Consider the following 25495-nt stretch of genomic DNA (forward strand, 5'->3'; position numbering starts at 1 on the left):
GCTGCGATGAACATTGGGGTGCACGTGTCTCTTTCAGATCTGGTTTCCTCAGTGTGTATGCCCAGAAGTGGGATTGCTGGGTCATATGGCAGTTCTATTTCCAGTTTTTTAAGAAATCTCCACACTGTTTTCCATAGCGGCTGTACTAGTTTGCATTCCCACCAACAGTGTAAGAGGGTTCCCTTTTCTCCACACCCTCTCCAGCATTTATTGCTTGTAGACTTTTGGATAGCAGCCATCCTGACTGGCGTGTAATGGTACCTCATTGTAGAGAGGTCTTTGAGCTGGATTCTGAAATAAACTCCAGATCTTTAAAATGATAGCCAATAGTTCTTACAAAAATAACAACTGATATTCCATTTGTTGCTCTATAGAGTAAATTATTTAGGTTTTTTAATTTACTTGTGAATTTTGGAATTGAGCATACAGATCTTAAATCCTAGTGCATGTGTCAATTCACAGTGATTGTGAGATGATGCATGAAAGGTACAAGGCAGTGTCTGTCATGAAGGAAGTGCTCCTTCTCTCTTTGTCCCTGTATCTGGGGGGTGTATGTGTGTATGTGAGTGAGTGTGTGTGTGTGTTCCCAAGAGGGACTCTTTGTCACTAATGCTGTTCTACCAACTAAGAAGTTGTTTGATCGTTCATATAGGTTATGGTTATTTAAATATGACTATCAAAACAGCCTTTTTGTCCTTCTGGGGTTCCTAAATCCTGTTGCTATGTGCCATTTAACTTCTGTCAATGACTAAAGACCAAATTGCCAAAAGAAGCAAATTTCTATTTGCAAGAAGCAAGCTATTAGTAAGATGTTTTTTGAAATAGTGAATTGAATGTCAACACTGGGTATTTCTTAATAGACTAACAGAAGAGTCCCCATAAGGCAGTGAAATATTACATAAAACACACAAAAAATATAAACCAAAACCAATATTTTGTTATCATTTCACTGGATTATATTACATCCAGATGGAAAAACTGGCCTTACTTAGATTTTTCTTGTCTTCAGCAGTTTGTGTGTGTCCATCAATTTTAAACGGAGTATATTTTTAATAGTTCATATTTTGCTAAGGTCAAATGAAATTTTAGTTCTAAACTATTTCTCTAGGCTGCAACTTACAATACAGCGTGCTACAGAGTCTCATTATATTTTTAAACAATTCTTTTCGTACATTTATAAAAGTACAGTAATTCCTGTGGTTCATAAGTTTGGTTAAGTTTGTTTATACTGATCCTGGGAGGAAAAAATTTAGTTGATAGTATATTTTGAATATTTTCCTGAACTGTGAAAGTTGGCAAGATGAATGATGTTCTACAGAGTTACTGGGAATTTCCCTTTTTGTTAAAAAATATATGAACTCTGCCAATTATAAATCTGGTCATTGCAACATAATGTTCAAATTCACTTTCCTAGATAATTTCAATCATTTTCCTTGAATCAAAAATGATTCTTTTGGGGAAAATGGGGAAAAAAATCAGAATATTGTAGTCACTGAAGGGCTAACTCCTTACAGTATCCTTCTATGCTGACTGCTTTTCTGTGTACTTGATTTACCTTGCTTGAGGCCAAATTTATAAAATGAGGCACGCAAGAAATACTGGAATAAAATCAAATACTTGTCAATATTGAAGTGGCAGCCATGGCCAAGTGGTTAAGGTGTTGGACTTGAAATCCAGTGGGGTCTCCTCGTGCAGATTCTTATCTGGCTCGCTGCCGAAGCAGTTGACTTTAATGCTTCCCTAGTGGCTCATTGAGAAAAAAAATTCTTCTGTCAATGCAGGAGATGTGGGTTCAATCCTTGGGTCAGGAAGATCCCCTGGAAAAGGGAGTGACAACCCACTTCAATATTTTTGCCAGGGAAATCCCATGAACAGAGGAGCTTGGCAGGCTATAGTCCATGGGGCCACAAGAGTCAACACGACCGAGCAACTAAACAACAACGAGTAGAAACCTGCCTAAGATCATAGAGCTGGACCTGGGACTTAGGATTTCTAGATTCCTGGGACTCGGGGCAGTTTGAAGATCTGCTCCTTGCTTATCACTAGACTATGTTTGGAAGAAAATCACACACACACAAAAAAACAACAACAACTTATGATCAGAGAGGATTAAGAAACATCTGGTTCAACTCTTCTGTTTCCCTGGTGAGGAAGCTAAGGCTCACAAAACCACAGAATTTGCCTGGAATCAGAGCTGGCTCTAGAACCCAGATCTCCTCACTCTTAGAAATGTGTTCTGTTTTGCCAGCATTTCCCAAGGTAACAGCAAAGGACACCATCACCAGCATCACCAGGGGGTACCTCTTAAATGTTTAGATTCCTGGGTCCTGTTCTTTTTCCTCTCTCATGACAGAGCCCAGGACTACCCATTTTAGCAAACACATCAGGTAACTTTTATGTCAATTAGAGTCTGAGAATCAGTGAATCTTATATATAGCATTTTTAAGGAAAAATGCAGAATATTTTCCTTATATACAAAAAGGATATAAACTATATGTTGAAATAAACATGTCCAACTCTTTGCAATCCCAATGACTGTACCCCACCAGGCTCTGTCCATGGGATTTTCCAGGCAAGAATACTGGAGTAGGTTGCTATTCCCTTCTCCAGGGGGATCTTCTTGACGCAGGGATTGAACCAAGGTCTCCTGCATTGCAGGCAGATTCTTTACCATCTGAGCCACCCTTTGAAAAACTGACCCAAATTAAGAGAGATTAATTATGAGAGCCTTCTTGGAGGAAAGTACATGAGCCAGTGAACTGTGCCATCATTGTTGCTGTTTTGTTGCTAAATTGTGTCTGACTCTTTTTCAACTCCATGGACTATAGCCCACCAGACTCCTCTGAACATGTGATTTCTCAGGCAAGAATACAGGAGTGGGTAGATCCCTTCTCCAGGGGATCTTCCCGACTCAGGAATTCAACTCATGTCTCCTGCTTGGCAGGCGGGGTCTTTACTGCTGAGCCACCTGGGAAGCCACCTGGATGATGGCACAGGGGTGGTTATGAATAAGTCATACATATATACATACGTATGAAGAATATTATATCAGTGGGATCTAGGAATCATTCTGGGAAGTGAGAAAAAAAATAAGATTACATAGAAAGGGATTTTCAAGAGATAAATGTTACTGTATAACTGCTGAGTTTTCATGCTGCTGAAAGACATGGAATTTTACGAGTGTTATTAGTAATGAAATGAAAAACACAATGGCAAAAACAAATACATGTGTGTTATTTTTATTTGTCAGAGATTTAATTCAACAATTAATTTGTTATCTAGGTCATGTTGAGGATCCACAGAGAAGAAATATTTCTACTCTTTAATGAGCTAAAGATTGAAATAGGAGTAATGAATCCTAACATAAGGATTAAAAGACACTTGCTCCTTGGAAGAAAAGCTATGACAAACCTAGACAGAGTATTAAAAAGCAGAGACATCACTTTGCCGACAAAGGTCCATATAGTCAAAGCTATGTTTTTTCTAGTAGTTATGTATAGATGTGAGAGTTGGACCATAAAGAAGGCTGAGCACCAAAAAATTGATGCTTTCGAACTGTGGGGCTGAAGACTCCTGAGAGTCCCTTGGACAGCAAGGAGATCAAGCCAATGAATTCTAAAGGAAATCAACCCTGAATATTCATTGGAAAGACTGATGCTGAAGCTGAAACTCCAATACTTTGGCCATCTGATGTGAAAAGCCAACTCTTTGGAAAAGACCCTCATCTGGGAAAGATTGAGGGCAGGAGGTGAAGGGGACGACAGAGAATGGGACGGTTGGATGGCATCACCAACTCAATGGACATGAGTGTGAGCAAACCCTGGGAGATAGTGGACAGGGAAGCCTGGTGTGCTACAGTCCATGGGGTTGCAAAGAGTCAGACACAACTTAGTGACTGAACAATAAACAATATAAAGATGTTGCTTATAAGGCAAACAATGTTGAGTATTAAAAGATAAAAATTATCATGAAGATTTGGAGAAGAGGGAAATCACATATGGCTAATACAGCAGTGTGACATGAGAAATAGGGGAATAGATTGGGAAGGTGGTCTTTAAGTTGGATCCAGTAGGCAGGTAAAATTTATTCACAGGCAATGATATATTGATTTTGGTCACCTAAAAAGGCCACTGTAACTGTTTAAAATTGAATTTCTTTTACATTTCAGCCATTTTAAGTGAAGCTGCTTCAAATAGAAAGTGTGTCTTTCTCTTAATTGAATTTATTTTTTCAAAAACGATAAAATTTTCTAATCTCTTTTGGATTAAGGATAAGTTAAAAAAAAAAACCAGTCTAGTTCAAAAATTAAGCATGATAAAACCATAAAATTTACATGATAATTACAAGTGTTTTAAAACTTGCAAATGATTAAATCTTTGCCTCTCATAGAAATTTTTCACTGTTTGTATAATTTTTTAGCTGTATGTTTAGTCATACATAACACAGGTTCCAAAATATGTTAGTGTGTGCTGATATGGAGAAAGAAGTTATTCTTAAAATTTCTGATCATAAGGATTTTTCTTTAATTAATCTAAACTTTAAAATGCCAACATTTTAAACATATGTCTGTATTTATGCAATAAGCAGGGGTGCAAAACTAAAATCAATCCCACTACATTGTACTGCACTTTTGTAGTGATATTTTGGGTGCTATTAACAAATAATAAGGATGTGATACATCTAGCCTACATTACTCTCAGCCCTGAATGTCTTTGTTCTTCAGCAAGACAGAAACTCTGGTGTCAAAGAAAGCATCAAGGGTTTTTATTGTTATTTGACTGTTGCTTTGAATACAAATTCTCTCATAGTTTGGACATACTCTTGGATTACTAGGTAGATTGTGTTTTGTGTTCCATTTTGTTCTAATAGCATCATTTATCCTTCTACCCCTGCTTCCTTCCTTCCTTCTTTCTTTCAACAAGCATTTAAGTAGGAGGCACTGAATAAGGCATCAAGAAAGTAACTGGAAAAAAAGCTAGGGGCCTTACTTGACTCACTCGAGGAAATGACATCAATGTGATTAATGAGTCCATGGATGTCTTTCCTGGGTACTACCAGGATCCTAGGAAGAGGCACTCGGCATCACCTTGAGGTTAAAGAAGGCCTCCAGGAGGAGCAGGTGATATCAAAACTGTAACCTGAAATATAGATAAGGAGGAGCTTCTTGGTGAAGGTGCAGAGGTCTCCAGGTGAGGACAGTGAGGTTTTGGAAAGGTGGCTCACTGAGCCTGGAGCAAGAGTACAACTGGGGAACAAGAGACTGCCCAGCTGAGAATTCTAGATGATGATGATGGAAAAGTAGCCAAGGGAGACTTTTAAACAGAGAAGTGATGGCCTCAGATTCATAGACCATTCTAGCTGCTATGTGACAATTAGAATGGAGGGAGGTAACACTAAAAAAGAAAGATTTACGAGGCAGCTGTGCAAATCTAAAGCACAGGATGAGAGTCCTTTGGGAACTGAATACTGGCAGTGGTTAGGGGAAATAGATGAATTTGAAAAGTATTAGCAAAAGGACTTAAAAATGCATTAAATTGTGTTGAGGCTGAGGGAGCTAGGGTGGGAGGCAGCAAGAAAAAGGGAGAAATCAAGTAAGACACCTTGGATTCTGGCTTATGCAACTGAGTTAGAAAATAAGGAAGAAATAAAAAATGTCATAAAATTATTTCCAAGATGTTCAGATTCCAAATATTTTAGTGGTGCATACACGACAAAGCCTTTAATATATATTTATTATTCACCGTAAGATTTCTGGGCTATTGGAATTACATGTGCAATTGAAAGTTTGTGTTATATTTCATTTTTTAAAAGTATCATGTGCCAGAGCTCTTTGGCTTTATTATTCTGACCATCAAAATAGTTTCCTTGTGAGGAATCATCCTTGCCAACTCACCTAACCACTTATTTGAAACATCAGTTGTTAATAGATTGGCTGATATTTTATCTTCCTTAAAATTTGCCTTACATTAAAGGTTTTGCACAAAAGGTCAGAAAAGATGTTAATTTTCCTTTTTAGGGAATAGAAACCACATAAAGGTGTAAAATTTGAAAATAAAGACTAGTAATTATTTCATGAAACTGATGAGTAGTTAACTTAAAGGTACTTAAAATCAGATCTTGACTTTAGAACTTTTATTTTTAACCAAATTTCATAATTTTATTCCTGTGTTCATCAATTTTAACTAAGTACTCTCTTTAAAAGAATATCCTTATATGATATGGATGATGGCATATGAAATACTGGTGACCCATTTGTAGTGATAACATTGAGAGTGTTATCCGACATGAAGACTGTTCATTTTGAAAATAAAAAAGAATTACTCTTGGGGTTGAGATGAAGAAATGTTTCGGGAACAAAGGGCTCTAAAGGAATGTTGGCAGTGGTAAAAGTGAAAGGTATGAATGGTGGTGGGCCAAGAAAGCAACTGAATATTACTTCCTTGATTCCAAAAGTTTAGTATTTTCATTTGTAATAAATGAGTAACAGTGATCAAAAATTTTTCCTGGAATAATAACAAAATATATTACAGGAAGTGTTACAAGAGACTGTGTCCTCTCTTAATCACTTCAAAATAAATAGGAGATTTCAACATGAAGAACAGGATTCCACAATGAGTTTAGCACTGTGTGCTACATATTATTCTTCGGAACAGTTTGAGGTTCTAACTGCAGACTTTTGAAATATGTATATGTGTAGGTGTGGGGCGAGGGGTGATGATCTGTGTAAAAACATGCACACATATCCCAAAGAGAGACATACATCTACATCAAAAGATTTATAGACTAATTTCATAACAAGATTTTTAAAACAGATGCTTGTTAAATATTTTTCATTACCATATATGTAAGTGCGAGCACACCCATACACGCACACACAGATAAATATATATACTATTCCAGAGGATGAATGGGAAATAAATGGAATAAGTAAATAAAGTAGATCTGCATTTAGCACTTAATCCAGATGGTCTAATAGACAAAGTAATGAAAATGTCAAGCAAAAGTGGAAGGTGGCTACAGGAATTATAGAAAATTCAGGAAAGAAAAAAGGTTAATTTAGACTCCAAAAAAATCAAGAAAGCTTTGTAAACGGTCACCATTTTATTTGGACCATGAAGAATAGGGATAATTTGAACATCTGGAGAAGGGAGGATAGATAACTGAAGTTAAAACACTAGAGCAGAGTTAGATAACTACATAGATGTGTACATACATATAATATAGCAGAGCCAAGAACTTTACTGATAAAACATCACATGCTCGTGACAATCCTGTGAGGTAGATTTTATCCCATTAATTTAGAGAGGATAAAGCAAGTTTAAAGGGCTTCTTGAGATCACCTGTGAGCTGCTGGACTCCAAAGCCCCAGCTCTCTGTCACTTCTTTACGCTTCCTAAAAGATTTGCAAGACAAACAAAGGAAACAGCAAATATTCACTTTGATTGGAGGACAAGCTGAATTTCACAATATCCAGAGTGAAAAGTAAGGCTTTTCCGTCTTAGTTTATTTGACTTGATGAAGGCCAGAGGGTAAGGGTGTAATAGTCATAGATGGCATGTGCTGTCAGCTTCCTGTGCATTGGGCACCGCTCTAAGAACCTTATATATGTTATCTCACTTAATTTCTTAACAATTCTGTATTGTCTTAGTGTTTTAGGTAAGGAAACAGGCTTAGAGAGAAAGAGTAAGCCAATTTTCAAGGTCAGTGTGCTAGGAAATGGTGGGTCTGGTATTCAAACTCACTGTCATGACAGTACAGACAGAGCCTGAACTCTTAACCACTAAACTGCAGTGCCCTAGAAAGCAGAGTGATGTTATATACATCGTATGTGTATGGATATGATATGTATGTGTGTATGAATATGTAAATATATATGTATATGCATGCGTGCATGCTAAGTCACTTCAGTCGTGTCCACCTCTTGTGACCCTATGGACTGTAGCCCTTCAAGCTCCTCTGTCCATGGGATTCTGCAGGCAAGAATACTACAGTGAGTTGCCGAGCCCTCCTCCAGGGGATCTTCCTGACCCAGGGATTGAACCCATGTATCATTATGTCTCCTGCGTTGCTGGTGGGTTCTTTATCACTAGTGCCACCTGAGAAGCCCATATAGGCATATACATATGTATATGTGTGTGTGGGTGTGCGTACACACACACATATTTCATACCTAACAGTGATATCCACAAATGCTTGGGTTGACATGACTGAGTTTAGTAGAATTTGTTTAACTGATGTTCACTTACCTTGGTTTGTTTTATTTTCTTTCCTCATTAAATAGCATTTACTGGACATTTACTTTATGCCAAACATTCTGCTTGGATGACGGAATTCAAAGCTAAGGCACAACTCCTGTCCTTAATTAGCATCAGTTCAGTTCAATTGCTCAGTCGTGCCCGACTCTTTGCAACCCCATGGATTGCAGTACACCAGGCTTCCATGTCCATCACCAACTCCCGGAGCTTACTCAAACTCATGTCCATTGAGTCAGTGATGCCATCCAACCATCTCATCCTCTGTTGTCCCCTTCTCCTCCCACCTTCAATCTTTCCCAGCATCAGGGTCTTTTCAGATGAGTCAGTTCTTCACATCAGGTAGCCAAAGTATTGGAGTTTCACCTTCAGTATCAGTCCTTCCAATGAATACTCAGGACTGATTTCCTCTAGGATGGACCGGTTCAATCTCTTTGCAGTCCAAGGGACTCTCAAGAGTCTTTTCCAACACCACAGTTCAAAAGCATCAATTTTTCGGCACTCAGCTTTCTTTATAGTTCAACTCTCATATCCATACATGACTACTGGAAAAACCAAAGCTTTTACTAGGTGGACATTTGTTGACAAAGTAATGTCTCTGCTTTTTAATATGCTGTTTAGATTGGTCATAACTTTTCTTCCAAGGAGCAAACATCTTTTAATTTCATGGCTGCAGTCACCATCTGCAGTGACTTTGGAGCCCAGAGAAAAAGTCTGTCACTGTTTCCATTGTTCCCCATCTATTTGCCATGAAGTGATGGAACCAGATGCCATGATCTTAGTTTTCTGAATGTTGAGTTTTAAACCAACTTTTTCATACTCCTCTTTCACTTTCATCAGGAGGCTCTTTAGTTCTTCACTTTCTGCCATAAGGGTGGTGTCATCCACATATCTGCTATTCATTATATGCTGTATATGCTATTCATATATGCTACAACACAAATCTGTTATTCATACTTCTTGATTCCAGCTTGTGCTTCATGCAGTCCAGCATTTCTCATGATGTACTCTGCATATAAGTTAAATAAGCAGGGTGACAATGTACAGCCTTGACATGCTCCTTTCCCAATTTGGAACCAGCCTGTTGTTCCATGTCCAGTTTAACTGTTGCTTCTTGGCCTGCATACAGATTTCTCAGGAGGCAGGTCAGGTCGTCTGGTAGTCCCATCTCTTTCAGAATTTTCCACAGCTTGTTGTGATCCACACAGTCAAAAGTTTTGGCATAGTCAATAAAGCAGAAATAGATGTTTTTCTGGAACTCTCTTGCTTTTTTGATGATCCAACGGATGTTGGCAATTTGATCTTTGGTTCCTCTGCCTTTTCTAAAACCAGCTTGAACATCTGGAAGTTCACGGTTCACGTACTGTTGAAGCCTGACTTGGAGAATTTTGAGCATTACTTTGCTAGCATGTGAGATGACTGCAATTGTGAGGTGGTCTGAACATTCTTTGGCATTGTCTTTCTTTGGGATTGGAATGGAAACTGACCTTTTCCAGTCCTGTGGCCACTGTTGAGTTTTCCAAATTTGCTGGCATATTGAGTGCAGCACTTTCACAGCATCATCTTTTAGGATTTGAAATAGCTCAACTGGAATTCTGTCACCTCCCCTAGCTTTGTTCATAGTGATGCTTCCTAAGGCCAACTGGACTTCGCATTCCAGGATGTCTGGCTCTAGGTGAGTGATCTTACCATTGTGGTTATCTGGGTCATGAAAATCTTTTTCGTATAGTTCTTCTGTGTTTTCTTGCCATCTCTTCTTAATATCTTCTGCTTCTGTTAGGTCCATACCATTTCTGTCCTTTATTGTGCTCATCTTGGCATGAAATGTTCACTTGATATCTCTAATTTTCTTGAAGAGATTTTTAGTCTTTCCCTTTTGTAATTCAAGGCTGCTGAAGGAATACAATGGGTCTATAAGCATTACTTTATTTCTATTATTTGCTATTATTGTTTCATGTTCTTTCTTGCTTTGCAAAAAACACATAGAGAAAACAGTGTTATGTCATTAGGTTAAAAAGATTCAATATAAGAAGGAGCCTGCTAGTTTGCCAAGCACTAGTTACTTAGTGGGCATTGTTAGTTGATGAATATATGTCATACTGCATGTCAATTTCACAGGCAGATTTGCAGGGTTGAAAACAAAGCATGATCTTCAGGATTCCTTGAGTTTACTGACACCATTAAAAATTAAATGTTAAATCAATGATCATCTCTAACTTGTAAAAAGGCTGCAGAAGATCTTGAGGCAATAAAGTGATTAAAATGAGAATCATTAACTATCAACAATACAGCCCTTCCTACCCCACATAATCCCCAAGTGACTTTCATACAAGTTTTCTTCTCAAATATTGGAAGCACTTTGCTGGTTTAACCCTTAAGCATATACTAAGATGACAGAGTACAGATATTACCTCTATTTTCCTGATCTGAACTCTGACAAGGATATTTAAGACAAATTTTGTTTCATTGTTTAATTCTGGTAGTATTTGTCAGTGGAAAGATCTGCTGGTTGAAAATAAAGAATGTTTATGATTCTTGCTTTCCCAAGGGAAAATTATCTTTCAAAAAGATAGTACTTGGAGAAATATTTGCCTTTGGGTTGAACTCCACTTAAAGGAATTCATAGTAGATCCACAGCAAAACCCCAGTTACCAACTTCTTAATGGGGTAATGGCATCAAAACTTGCAGTTGAGCTTCTTTTAATTTAACTTCACTTCCTTTATTCTTCTCTTTCAATTTAAATTGACACCATCTCACAAATTTCTAACTTGACTGAGATATAGTAATGAAGGGATTGGGTATATTTTTGTCTCAACTCATTTGTTCATTCTTTTTTCAAGCAATATTTGTAGAGAGCCTAGGATATGACAGACATTGATCTAGGTGCTGGGGGACAGTGAACCAGACCTGTGAGAGACCCAAGAGGAGATAACTCTTTAAATATTGCCTTTTTCAAAGTAGGTTTTGGGATTGAATAAATGATACCAAGGCAGAATATAACTGTTAGCAAAATAAACACTTATTTTCACGGATTTTCATATTCCCTTGCAGCTTATAAAACCTGTCAGTTATTTCTCCAAGATACCGGATTTTTCCAGCTCTAGCCTGGGGTTGCCATTGATTGCCAGTAGAATTTACAGAGATCTCCTTTCTGAGGCCAGATCCATGTCTCGGAGATGTTCATATGGAGATAGTCAATACAATTTGACCAGTAATAGTTTTTTGATTGTCTACGGGAACATCTGGATCTTTGACCTCACAAGTAGTTATACAACAGGCCCTTATCCCTGTGGAAAAGTGTTTGTTCCTTTGTGGCTCAGAGACCCTGTGTTTGCCTGTCAGGCTTGATGTTCTGGAAGTCATTTTCTCTAGCACTGGGGTTATTTAATTCCAAGGACTGGTTTGAATTTCTTTTAAAACTATAAGTGTATAGGATTACATTTAATTGTTGGTTTATGTACAGGAGCATTACTGCCCTGAGTTGCAGGGAGCACATTATAAGTACTCCTTTGTCCTGGGTAAATACTCATTCAGTTACGGGCTGGATGAGGTCCCATGAATCTCTGAATCGTGACGTCTGTGCAAGCATTTGGAGATACTGCTGATATTATCTATTAAGCTTGTGCTGTCTATAGGGTCATATAAAGTAGCTTGGAAATTGCAATGTAAATCAAGAAAAACAATGTCTAAAGCTTGGACGCTTTGACCAGATGGCTGGAGCTGAGCCATTGTGAGTACATATTGTTGGCAGCACACGGGTCAGACAAAAAGGCGGTTGTTCCAAGTACTCAGCATCAGCCTTCCAGGGGCAGGAGGACAGAACAGGGAACTGCTGCGCGCTGTGTCGGCTTGAAGTGCGGGGACGTGGAGTCCTGTTCTGGTTCAAATTACACTCTGAAGGTGACGGGCGAATAAGGGAATAATTTTCTTCAAGTACAGCATGCTTTCCCAGTTGTTTCTGAGAAGATGCCTTTTCAAGCATTAGGGAAGGACTTTTGTTCCAGGAGCTTAGTTCTTCTATATCTCCTGGCATCTGGGATCTTGAGTGCTAATCGCCCCTGTCTGTGCGTTCCCAAGCCTTACTCTATGCATGATTTGAAAGGCCTGGTCTCCATAATATATTAATATTATATTCATGCCAGACTAGGAAACATAGCAAGTCACAGTCTCATTCCCTGATCCGCCCTCCGTCAAGGCTATATGGATTTATACTAAATCAGAAGAAATCTGATGGTGAACACCCCGTGTGAGGTAATACTGGATAGTGAGAATGAGTGAGCAGTTCTGTGGAATTTCCTCATGTCGCTGGTTGCCAGAAGTCTTAGGGATAGTAGGGTAATGTCATTAATTAGAAGATGATTATAAACTCACAATTATAAGATGATGCTTCACTCACGTAGCAGATCCCTCTTCCCATCGAAGGCTCCTGCCAAGAGTTGTGAAGAGCAACATCGATCAGCAAATGAGGCTGCTGTCAGTATTCCGGTTACAAAAGCTTTCTAAACACTGTTGGGATTTCTCTGCTGCTTTCAACAGATGGCTTGTGACCTGCAGTGACTTCTGTTCAGATCCAGGGTCTACAGAATCCAGGCTGCTGTCCAATCACTAAATGGAGTCCCACAGGGCCGCGCGAGGTCTGCTCCCTGCCAACTTCCTCAGCCTCCTGTCTCTTCACTCCACAAGTCTCCTGATTCTCTGAACCTCATCTCCTTCTAGCCATTCTTAGCTTCCTTCAAGTTCTCAATCGCCCTTAAGCTTTTGCACCTATGGTTTATGGCACCTAAAACAGACACCCTTCCAGCTTATCTCATGACGTTCAATGCCTCCCTTTATCCACTGAGGACTTAATAAACAGTTTCTCTCTCCCCTATCCAATTAGGATACCCTATTCAGAAACTCTTCCTCACCCATCAGGATGTGGTTAATATACCTGATCACCATGAGAAGTCTCCACGTTCTCAAACCTCTTTGGATTCTTCCTTCTTCCTTGATGCCAGGGATAAGAGAGCATCAGGCAGAGCTAGATGGTCCTTGGGCATCAGTCCAGTAACCAAATGATCTACAAGGACCTCCTACAGTCAGCATCTTTACTACACAGACACAGAAAGTCTGCTTAATCCTCTTTAATTAGGACTTCAGACATAAGAATTATTTGAAAATAATGTAATCAAAATAGAGATAGGTTCTACTGAATTTCCCAGGTGGTGCTAATGGTAAAGAACCTGCCTGCCTACCAATGCAGGAGACATAAGAGACGCAGGTTCGATCCCTGGGTCAGGAAGATCCGGTGGAGGAGGGCATGGCAACCCACTCCAATATTCTTGCCTGGAGAACCCCATGGACAGAGGAGCCTGGTGGGCTACAGTCCATACAGTCGCAAAGACTCGGACAAGACTGAAACAACTGAACACACACACACACAGCATAAGCAGCTGATGACAGATACGTGAATATCTTCACTGAATGGAAAAGCTGCCAATGAAGGCTTTCTGAATGAGATATTCAGTTTTAGAAAATGAGACTTGACATTAGACCCTCAAGCTCCTCCCTCGCAGAAACTGGAGATAGTTGTCTAGGAAGGATTGGTCCAGTTTTCAATCTGCTCTTTGCCTTCAGATTGCCCATTCATTAAGTAAATATTTGGGGGCACTCCCATCTAACAGGTACTACCGGCTTCTGTCTTCTTATGCGTGCTTCGGAGGACTTGAGGCTCCCAGGGCAATAGCTCAATGTTAAAAATGAGGAGGTAACTTGGAGTAACCCTGAATGACAGTCGAAAAAGACATGATTTTCTTGGCTTCTCTGCTTCTGAATAATTGTATACCATTAAAAATAATCATTCATTGGATACTTAATTCTACCAGACACTATTTTAGGTGCTTTATATTAATCCTCACTTGATCCCATGATGAACCCACAATGTAGGCAGTAGTGTTATCTCCATCTTATGTATGAGGAAATTGAGGCAAAGAATTACTGAGTCACTTGCCCAAGGTGATACATCTCGTAAATTCTGAAGTCTTGATGTAAACTCCACAGCCCATACTCTGCTCATCATAAGACCTTAGAATGGAAAGTCACCTGACCCAACAGGGACTTGTCTATCTGCTAAATCAATAAAGTGACTTGGTTGGCCACAATGCTCTCCCCGATCCCTCCCAGATTAACGATATTTGTTTCTGGTACCAGAGCTGCCCTGTCCAAACTGCAAATCCTCACACAGCCCTCTTCCCTTGCCTGCATTTTTTTTCAGCTCTGCACCTCACACTAGACTTTGCTTCCTCTGTTTTTCTCAAATCCTTTCTCAAAGGCTGCTATTCCTACCCAACCCAAGCTTCCTGCCTCTTTTCTGCCCTGTGGACCTTGTTCTCTTGATGTCTGGTTTTGCGAGTTACCCTTGGAGGGACCAGTGCTCTCCATTAGGAAAGGAGAAAAAATTTCCCCTCGTAAAGTCCCAGGCCTTACACAGTAGAACTGTGTTCTCTATCTTGTCCACACCACCACCAAGTCCCCTCTCTCACTTCCAGCTCTTTTCTTCCACAAAACAGCATTCACACCAGGCCCCCTTATGGGCTTCAGGGTCCACAGACGCTTTCACACATATGACATTATTTCAGTAGAAGGCTGAGCATTGTTGCTCTCTCTGTTCTACAAGGAGCTTCAAAAAGGTAAGATATGCCCCAAATCACACAGCTAGTGAGGGCTAGGGTTGGGATTTCAATCCAGATATTCTAGGTTCCTTCCTCTATATGTACCGATCTATCCTCTTTCTGTACTACTGTCCCTTTTCTCTAACACAAAGTGTCTGTGGACTTCCCCTTTCAGAAGTCCCTGTGTGTAGGGAAATGGTTATGGCGTTAGCTGTTTGCTTTCACAGAAGTGTCTCTCTTTTTTACTGAAAACTAGCTGCAGCTTATTATCAACACTTGGAGCTTGGAAAGGATAGAAGATAAAATTCTGACATATTTTTTGCTCTGGTTGTCAAGATTTATGGCAGTGTTATTTGAATCTAATGGAGAATTCTCTGAGTTCATACCAGAATTATTCCCCAAGTGCCTTGGACCAAGATCCCCACTCAGTTGCTATAACTGGGTACATTTAGAGAGGTACCTCAGTTATAGTCCACATGCCGTCAGCCCTCACAAGTATAGGTTCTGCTAAAATTGGGCTTGCCCTGAGGCTATTGTCATGGTTTTACATGATGAAAAACGTGGTTTCCAATGTGCGTTTTGATGTGTGCAGAGGAATTCAAAACTAAAAGTAGGGCGTGGAGAAAGTCTGCAGGAAGTGAAGGGCATAAGATAACCTAACACAGTAACTCTGAACCTGTGAGTTATCTAACCCCAGAATCTCCCTGAGGGGGTCCAATTGGACCATTAGAAAGTAGAGCATTTCTAGTGCCCTCTACTGTCCAGGGCCAAAACAACAGGAAACACAGTTCATTCTGGATGTTTGTTTAATAACTTAAAAAAAATTACCCTTGGGCTGAAACCAGGTTTTCCAAGTTTGGGTTCATAATAAGTAGTTTTTAAACATTTAAAAATAGGGGTGTGTAATAAAATGCTGAGAGACTCTCTGGAGATCGCTGCTCCTGGCAATTCTCTAATAGAAAGCATACGCATTGAGCGAGCATTTGACTGAAGAAGAAAACAAAGCTGTTAAAAGCTGGTAGGCTCATTTTCCAATAGCAATAGCATTAATATCTCGCAAGTCACTGCTAACCATAGCTAATGAGAGCTTTATGAGGGATGGCCCTTCCCGACGGGTCACCTCGGGTTAGGCAGCCCACAGATTTGCTGTTGGCTGTGGGCAACAATGGATTTGTGAAGAATTTCTGCTCAGCTCAAGGTGATTATCTTTCTTTTTCTTTTCTGCTGCTGGTGTGTCTCTTATTTTGACTGGCTGAGGTTGGGTTGGCCGATGAGGCCCCGATTCCAAGACAGAGCCAGGTTGTTGCTGGAGATCTGCACCGACAGATTGTTGAAAACTTATTAGTCTGACGTTTTAACAGCCTGCAATGAGATGGAAATCTGCTCTTTCACTGGAAAAACTTAGAAAGGAAAACATGAGCTTGAGCCGAAATCAGCCCCAGGTCCAAATCTGCCATCCTCTGGCACAAAGGGCGGCACAGTGTTGAGAGCCGAAGGCCTGGCGATGCCACCCACAAAGTAGGAGAGACTCGGCCACTGTGAGGTCGGAGCCTCTGAAAAGGCACCTCTGGGAGCCAGGGGAATGATAATGGGCTCAATTCTAGGTGCTAATGGTTCCAGCAGTAGCAGAAGTCGGCCTCACAGGAGGTTTCAGCCGGGTGGTTAGGGGTTGTTCCTTTGGCCATCACCATCTTGTGTGATGATCCAAGAAAAAGGAATAAGAAACACCTCGGGCTTGGTTCCTTGTCTGAGGTAGAAATGGACAGAAAGATCGCAGCCAATACTGTTGGTGAGAGAGATTTGGTACCACTGTATTGTAATTATTTGTCACACTGCTTAAAGAATTCACAGAGCACCTTGCTCTTCAAAAGCAAACCTAGCCTTGCTATCCCAGCCCAGAAAAAAAAAAAAAAATGGCCATGCAATGTGGCATGCAAGATTCAGGACTTTAGTTCCCCAACCAGGGATCAAACCCATGCCTCCTGCAGTAGAAACTCAGTCTTAACCACTGGACCTCCAGGAAATTCTTGAAATGTGTGTGTGTGTGTGTGTGTGTGTGTGTATAAACTCTGCCACTTTGATTAAACCCTCTACCCTGACCCACCACAACATTTCTCCCATCCTGGGCAGCTGCCAAAGAATCCTAACAGGATTTCTGGACTTTGCACAGGTAGCTGTCGCTACCAGGAGAGGCCCTCTCTTTTGCCAGCCAACTCTTTCCTGTCGTCATCTCATTTTGGAAGCCTTCTGGTATCCCCAAACAGTGTTGGGTGTCCACCTTGGAGGATGCCCATAGCATTTTATGCTCTAACTTCAGACCAGGCTTTAAAATTCCTGAGGATAAGATCTAGCCTAAATCGCATTTGATTTTTTCGGCCACCTTCAATACAGTTCTTGCATAGAGCAGGCACTTGATAATGGTGTCTTTTTGAGTATTCATTCATTCATTCACTCATTTGATAGGCAGTATAAGGGAGTCTCAAGCTTCCAGGCCATGTTAGGCTTTAGGGAGTGCAGTCCCTTAACAGAATCTGTTTTATGATCTACAGACCTAAGCCATGTTCTCTAAGGCTGATTTTCCAGGAGTCTGGCTTTAATTAGTATCATTCAGTTCTTTGTTAGGGGAAAATGTGAGATGGGAAATGATCCAGATGTTTCAAGATGTCTTTTCAGTGTCAAGTTGCCCCTTCATCACCCCCTTTTCCGCTCCACGTCAGATGGCTGCGTCTAATCGCAGCACTTACTGGTGAGTATACGTAAGTATCCAGAAAAAGATCCCCCCTCATGCTACCCCCAGATAATCCCAAATCTCAAGTATATCCTGCAGAATTGCAGTAAAAAATTATTTCTTCATTTATTTGATTCACATCGGGAATGCCATGATGCATTAGTCATCGTGCAAGATGCGCAAGGGATGATCAAAGAGAACAAATGCATCAGCATACAGGCATTTGCCTTATTTACTAAAAGCCTTACTAGAGAAATTCTTGTATTGAATGGCCAACTTGCAGAATCCAAGTGCTTAAAGATGGGGTGAGGGTGGAATGAAGGCAGCATGTGCTAAGGGTGTGCCTCCTCTGGGTTGTGTCTGTTGGTTCTGGAAACAAGTGAGATGGACTTCCCTTTCCACCAGGGACCATGGTTAGCTCTCCTTCAGATCAAGAAATTCAGCTCTCTTTTTATTTTTTCTTAAAATAGATCTAGTCATATGTCAGAGGTTCTTTTCGCTTTGCTTTGTTGAGTGATCTATCAAGTACAGTCGTGGAAATGTTGGGTTTTCTGCATCTGCGGTAGCATCCAACATTCAGTCACTAGCTCCATCGGTGTCAAGAGGCAATTGTGCCCACAGCTGTCTAATCCCTGGATTGCTGCCAAGGTGATGTGACCTTGGACCAGAAATTCCCATGATGCCCTCTGTTTCTCCACTTTCCCAGCTGTGGCCCACCATTAGTTCCCCTCCTGAGTCAATTTCACATTTTTCTCTGAGTCATTCCCGGAGGACCAGCCTGTAGCCTGCTCCTCCAATGATTTTATATGCACCTAATTCCCTTTACTAATTTCTTTTCTGCTTAAGAAAAGGTATAATGGTGGAAGGAAATAATCAAATAATCACAACTATTAATTATTTGCTGATAACGTTTACCATTACCTGCTTGTGGAAAACAGTTACTGCCTCAGCTAATACAGGGGAAAACCAATAAGCAAAAAAATTTCTGTCTTGGGTTTTATTTGTTTGCTAATGTTTCCACCTATCCAAAAATATCAATATACCTGACCTGAAAACACTAGTTGCTGCAAGCCTGCTGAGAGACTAAACACAGGCAGACCTCAGAGATATTGTAGGTTCGGTTCCAGACTACCGCAATAAACTGAATGTTGCCATAAAGCAAGTCAAATGAATTTTTTGGTTTCCCAATGCAAATGAAAGTTATGTTTGCACTATAATATCACTTACTGTGTGCAGTAACATTATGTCTTTAGAAGCAATGTACACAGCTTAATTTTTAAACGCTTTATTGTAAAAAATGCTAGCCATCATTTAAGCCCTCAGTGAGTTGTAATCTTTTTGCTGGTGGAGGGTAGGAAATATTTTCAGAATTACCATCATGTGACTCAGAGACACAAAGTGAGCAAATACTGTTGGGAAGTGGCATCGGTAGATTTGCTTGACACAGGGTTAACACAGATGTTCAGTTTGTGAAAAGCACAATGAAGCAGTGCCCAGTAAAATGAGTTATGCCTGTGTGGTCAAGTGCTAACAAATATTCAGAAAAAAACAGGATGAAATTTTATGTGAAGCAAAAAAAAATATTTACTGGTTTAAGAAAGTTAGAAGTGCTGCCAACTGAACAATGTGTAAACTTTTTACTGTCTTTAATTTTCTTACTTCCTCTGAGTATAACATGCTACTATTCTGGAGGAGGAAATGGCAACTCACTCCAGTATTCTTGTCTGGAAAATCCCGTGGACAGAGGAGCTTGATGGGCTACAGTCCATGGAATCGCAAAGAGTTGGACATGACTTAGCAACTGAACAACATGTTACTATTATAAATATTTGAATGTTATTTTCACTTCAGATATAACATCCCCTTAAGAAAACAGGTTTGCTGAGTACTTAAATGTGATTTTTTTAATTGTACTTAATATTCATTTTTTTCACAACTAACTTTATGATGAAAGTAATGAAAAAACACAGTCCACTTAAGAGAAATATACTTTATTGTACATTTTACTAGAACACATAATTAAGCTAATGAAAATTAAATATTTTTAATATAAATTTTTAATGTAATAGAATAGATGCCATACTTTATAACATCCATCTTGCTCTTCCTAAGTAAAAGGTAAATTTTAGATTTAATGTGGAAGATTCTTAGTAAATAAAATTAGCAACTAACTTGTAAAATATTCTGACTTTTAAAATTAGAAGTTTTTCTTTGGTTTTAATCTTAAAAAATAACATGGGCATTCAACTAGAATTTAATGGGTGAGTTCAATTTATTAAGTCCTATTTTCATGTTATAATCTCATATATGGTAATTTAAATTGGTATGTTCTGGTTCGTAATAAATTAAAAGCTAAACTTGTAATGATATTATGATGTAGATAATACCACCCCATTTTACAGATGAGAGAGCAAGTTTAGCTCTCTTTAGCAAGTTTAGAACAAAATAATCCATTATGGTATAGTAAGTACGTGCTTGCAACAACAGGATTTGAACTTGGGTCTGTCTAATCCAAGGCCTGTGTTCTAATAGGTGGCAACTGTTGCAAACATCACTCTCTAATGAATGAGAGAAGGACATATAAACAGACCTGGCATACTTGGCCAAGACAATAAGGAAGCCTGCAGTAGCCTATATTTGGGAATCTGGTCAAGCATTTGGGAAGCCATCAGCTTTCATTCTCTCACTCAATGGAGGGGGGAATATTCTGTAGTGAGCTCTCTGTGCCTCAATCTTCTACACTCTTAAAAGAGTATAATCAGAGTACAAGAGGGTAGATGTATAGATCACACTTAGAACAATGCTTAGCCCACAGTATGGGCTAAAGAAATTTTAGCTAGTTTACAAATATTTGTTAAGGGTCTGGTATGTATAAGGCATCAGGATTATAATAATGAGGCATGTTAAAAACCCTGACAATGAAACTGGTTTGATTCTTTGCAGTCTATAAAGACAATAGGCGTTACACACCTGAGTTCGTGTGTAGCACAGCTTTGTGCTGTGGAGGGGAGCATGTGACAAGAGACTGTCTGTATTGCTAGCAAGGCTCCAGCCCCTTGGATGGGGACTTAGTAACTATGCCCTGTTACTTAGCAGTGCTTGCTGGGAGTCATGGACACAAGCAAGGCAAGCTGGTCTCATTATTTTAGGCACAGGAGACAAAGCAAAGATGGAGATCTTTTGGAGAGATGAGATTCTGAGAATAAGGTAGAAGCTTGGGGATCAGAACTGGATCAAAGTCTGGGTCATTCAGCAGCAAGGGGCTGGGTTGGGGAGTCCCCAAATGCATGACCAGGTGGAGCAGTAAGAGGGGAGGGCTGCAGCCCAGAGACTCCGAGAAGGCATGGGACCTTCCCCCATAGCAGATCCTGTGGTTTTCTGGGACTTGGACCCTGTGGCTCAGCCCAATTAATCTCCTAAACTAGGTCTCACCCTGGGTTGCCCAGCAGGCAGGAACCTGGCAGCAAAGGCCCTGCAAACAGTGGCATCAATAAGAAAAAGTGCTGGAAAAAATCTGGTTTCTTTCAAATCCTGAGAACTGAGAACAGTCAGATTCCCTTCAGTGCAATGCTTTAAAATCGGTGCCATCATCAGGTAACTTTACAAAGCAGGGCAATTAAAGCACTGGTTAGAGGTGCCTCAGCCATCTCCCAGGTAGCCAGGGAGATAAAGACGGCCTTGTGGTCATCGGACAGGCTGCCATGCGCATTCTTGCTGCCTGGTCATTAGCTTGGTCACTGAACCCAGGCAGGCCATGGCTTTTAAGGAATGCAGGTTTCATGGGCGTTTCAGAAACTTCTCTTGGATTTGTTCATGTCCAGGAAAGGAAGCAAGACCTCCACCCACGCCCACACCAACCTGCAACTTGAGGAGTAGACCTCTGGCTGCCGTTGGACTTGGGTACCCACCATCCTCTGCAAGCCCCTGCAGTTAAGGAAGGAAAACGCTTCCATCCTAGCACATGTGTGGGCATCATTCTTAACAAAGTGTAAGGGATCACTCCAGGGTTACTTCCCTGTAGGACCCAGAATACAGATTGCTAGAACTTCCTGGCACTTTGTTTCACCAAGGAGCTGAAAACAGTTTAGAAACCTCTGATCTTTCAATTAAAAATAATCATTAACTCTTTCAGGGCATAAAAAATTACCACTTTAAAAAGCAAGTAATGCAGGAAATGGATCCTAGCAGTTTGAAAGGGGATAGCCTCTGCCAAAACACAAACCAGACAGCTACAGACAGTCGGGTCAGACTCCACGGATCATTAACCCTCACATTTGCTCTCTGATCAGACTTTGTGGCATATGTTAGCATCCCCATGTTATTTACAGAGAAGTGAAGCCTGAAGAGATTAAATAGCATGATAAACATCACATGACATTTAGTTCAGCAGAGTAAAGCCAGGAGAAAACCATGTACTTTCTGGTCAGTATTCAGTGCCCTCTTAGAGCCTTCACGAGCACATGGTCTTCCTCTTTCCGCAGTCCACCCAGACTAGCCAGCAGCTTGCTTCCTTTTCATGGTCTTGAGCCAACTGCCCATCTCTGTGCACGATGTAGGTCATCTCAGAACATGGGTTGATGTGAATGTAATTGGGTCATGCTTTTCCTCTCAACCTGTGCCTTTGTGTACCAGGAGGGTTCATCATTAGGTGTAAAGAATGTAAATTCTCAGACCTGCGGGTTGTTTTCTTCAGAAATTACTTTGTCTTAATGATGTTTTAAGTGTAGGTGCAATAAAGATTGACGGGGTAGAATTAACCAAGTTGTGAACAGTGAAAGAAAGAGGAAAATGGACTGAAGTAGATGTTCTCAGTCTTCCTAAGGGCAAGGAAATAGATGGTGAAAACAAATATAGTCTGGTACTAAGTGACCTCCATAAGCCCATGGGAGACAGCAGAGAAGCAGTGTGTGAAGGGCCATTTTTATAATCAGAGTGTTGCAAATGGGGGAAATTCTTACTTATTTTGAAATATTTCAAGCATACGAAACAGAATAATTTCAGGAACAAATCATTATAGAAAAAGTTGATAACCCCTGTATACCCTCCAATATTTCATAACTCTGTGTATTTATCCCCTACCCTAAATTTGATTTTTTTTCTTTGTCTGTTTTTATGCTTCTTCTGTAAATTAATATATTCATAAACAATGTGTTATTTTTAGATATTTTCAACTTCATAAAATATGGAGATAGTGTTTTACCTTACATACTTTTACATGGTTTAAACATTATGTATATTTTATATGATTTAAAACTTAGATATATTTTATATGATTTGAATGTTATATATTATATAATTTGAATATATTATACAATATGTATATTATGTATTTATAGGTATATATTCTATATTAATGTGTTTTGTAATGTAACCCTAATTCATTTTAATTTTAACTGCCATGTAGCATTCCAATATATGAATAACATTTATCTGTTTTGTAGCTGAATATTAAAGTTTCACTGATTATCAGTCTAGAAGATGACTTGCTGTATCATAGTCTATGTACATTTTAACTTAGTGAGAATGAAATCCAGTCATTAATAAGTAGAAATTTAGTAAAGATTTTACCAATTTTTCTCCAAAATGATTCCATCATTTTATACTAAAACTCACAGTATATGAGAATATCCATTTTTCTACATTTTTTTACAAACTTGTTTCTGCCAGATTTCTAAGTCTTCCCATATCTTTGGGTTCAAAATAGGCTTCTTTATTTTTATCTTTAATTTTCTGGTTCCTAATTATTAGTTTGGTGGAATATATTCTCTCTGTTTAATGACCATTCAGATTTCCTCTTTCATGAATTGCCTATGTCCTCTACTACACAGGCTAACAGGCTCTTTTATCCTTTTTCCATTTTCCTTTGGATTATTTGTTATTTTCTTATTGATTTGGAGGATTTATTTACATGTTTGTGTGCCAACCATTAGTCAATCACATTCATAAATGTGGTCTAGTCTTAACTGATTGCATCTCTGGAGTTCGTCTTGCACAAAAATTTTAACAAGCAAGTTGGAACTGAGATGCAGATAAGAAAGTTGATATTTCTATGAGTTGATGCTTCTAGGAAAGCATTATGAATGCCACTTTTTCATCATTTCTTTATTTGAACAGAGAGTTCAGAGTCTGCAAGTTCAGAGAGCTAAGTGTATACCACTGAGGTTTGTGCTTGAAAATATCTGCTTGATTGCAGAGTAGGTAGCTTAGAATGATTTCAGTGCTGAAGAAGGACCAATTTTGAGAGTGAATGATTAACCTCAGATTATTAGATTGAATAGAGTGCATATCTTCTATTGAAATAGAAACTGCCGGACGCTGAGTGCTCTGGCTGTGACCCCTCAGAGGAGCGCAGAGTCAGCTCTGGGCAGGGGCATGAGGCATGCAGGAACAGTCTATTCCCAGTTTCCCTCTTAGGTATTTTACTACCAGGAACGTCTCTGCTCATGACAAGTGCCTAGATTCAGGTAACTAAAGAAAACATGAAGAGTAGAATAATGTTATGGTGATGTCAGGTGACATGGACATGTTTGTTGCCTTGGGAATCCTAAAAGGAAATCTTAAAATAATGATGGCTTTCTTTCTATTTCAGAGGTGTGGCGAAATCTTGTTTGAAAACCCTGATCAGAATGTCAAATGTGTTTGCATGCTAGGTAAGAAGATTTCTCATTTTAAATCTGTTAAGCATGTTGATGTCATGTGGGCTTACTGTTCTGTTGCCTTACTGATTGTCTCTTGTTCATATTGCAGAGGGTAATCGGCTCTTTTATAGGTTTATAGACAACTATAACACATTTATATGTGGAACACTTGATGATAAAGAGTTTGATTGTAATAACTGTCAATAATTCAGGAACCATGCTTTTGAGCCTTTCAAAATTTTTCTTGGATCATCAGCATAATATCGGGTGCTTTGTATTCAGGCAACTGGAATGAAAACGTAAGAAGAATCACATTATAAATCCTAAACTAGAGATGGTATACTAGATAAGCGAACTATTTACACCACAGCACAAAGTCCTTACTTACAAGGCCTGAGAGAAATATACATTTGAACTAAAATGAAGTCAACACAACAGTTAGTCATATTGCATTGGTAATAAAAATCACAGCCTCATAATGAGTGATAATTTGTTTTTGTGGGACGATATATCATCAATGCCTTTCACAAACTCTTTAATATACTGTATCCTGTTAAAAATGAAGTTGATATTATTTTCCTCATTTTATAGATTAGAAAACTAGGTCAGAGAATATAAGTGATGCACTTAATCTCAAAGTGAGAAATCTAAATCATGATATAAAAGTTTTTAAACTGTAAAATTTTAGGTCTAGTATTTAGATCTTATTTGAGCCACTGAACTATGTCACTGGGATAGAAAATGGCTACTCACTCCAGTATTCCTGCCTGGGAAATTCCGTGGACAGAGGAGTCTGGTGGGCTACAGTCCATGGGGTCACAAAAGAGTCAGACATGACTAACAGCAAAACAGCAACAACATGGCTATAGAGTAACATATCCACTGGAAAGTGAGCATTTTACTGGAAGCACATGAACCATGAATGTAGCACAGCGTCCATAAATCCATGTCAAATATCCAGTAGTCCTTTTTCTTAACCACAAAAATGCTTCAAAATGCTAATAATGGGTACAAATGAGAGAGAGAGGGAAGTAGAAAAAATTTTTTTGTCCAGCTGTATGTCCCAACTTTGGATTTTGAGGAAATCATCTTATCACCATATCATATTTATTTGTCAACCAACTCATTTAATTTTCACAATAACAGGATGAATTGTTGCTGTTATAACGCTCATTTTGCTGAAAGAAAATTGAAGCAGATCATAACTAAAATGTTGATTATAGCTT

At 39.4% G+C, this 25495-nt stretch overlaps 1 protein-coding gene across 4 annotated transcripts in view; it reads left to right on the forward strand.

The window, feature by feature from the left end:
• Positions 1 to 25495, forward strand: part of PDE7B (phosphodiesterase 7B) — a 367556-nt gene that overhangs the window by 83342 nt on the left and 258719 nt on the right. For 2 of the 4 annotated variants that reach the window (XM_043457265.1, XM_043457268.1), the window contains exon 2: positions 24221 to 24281. In XM_043457265.1, coding sequence (XP_043313200.1) covers positions 24221 to 24281 — 61 coding nt within the window. Of the gene's footprint in view, positions 1 to 17546; positions 17650 to 24199; positions 24282 to 25495 lie in introns of those variants that run through there. The other 2 variants (XM_043457267.1, XM_043457266.1) reach the window with 2 other exon arrangements.

Source organism: Cervus canadensis, chromosome 33, assembly GCF_019320065.1.
Source record: "Cervus canadensis isolate Bull #8, Minnesota chromosome 33, ASM1932006v1, whole genome shotgun sequence".
Lineage (NCBI taxonomy): Eukaryota > Metazoa > Chordata > Mammalia > Artiodactyla > Cervidae > Cervus > Cervus canadensis.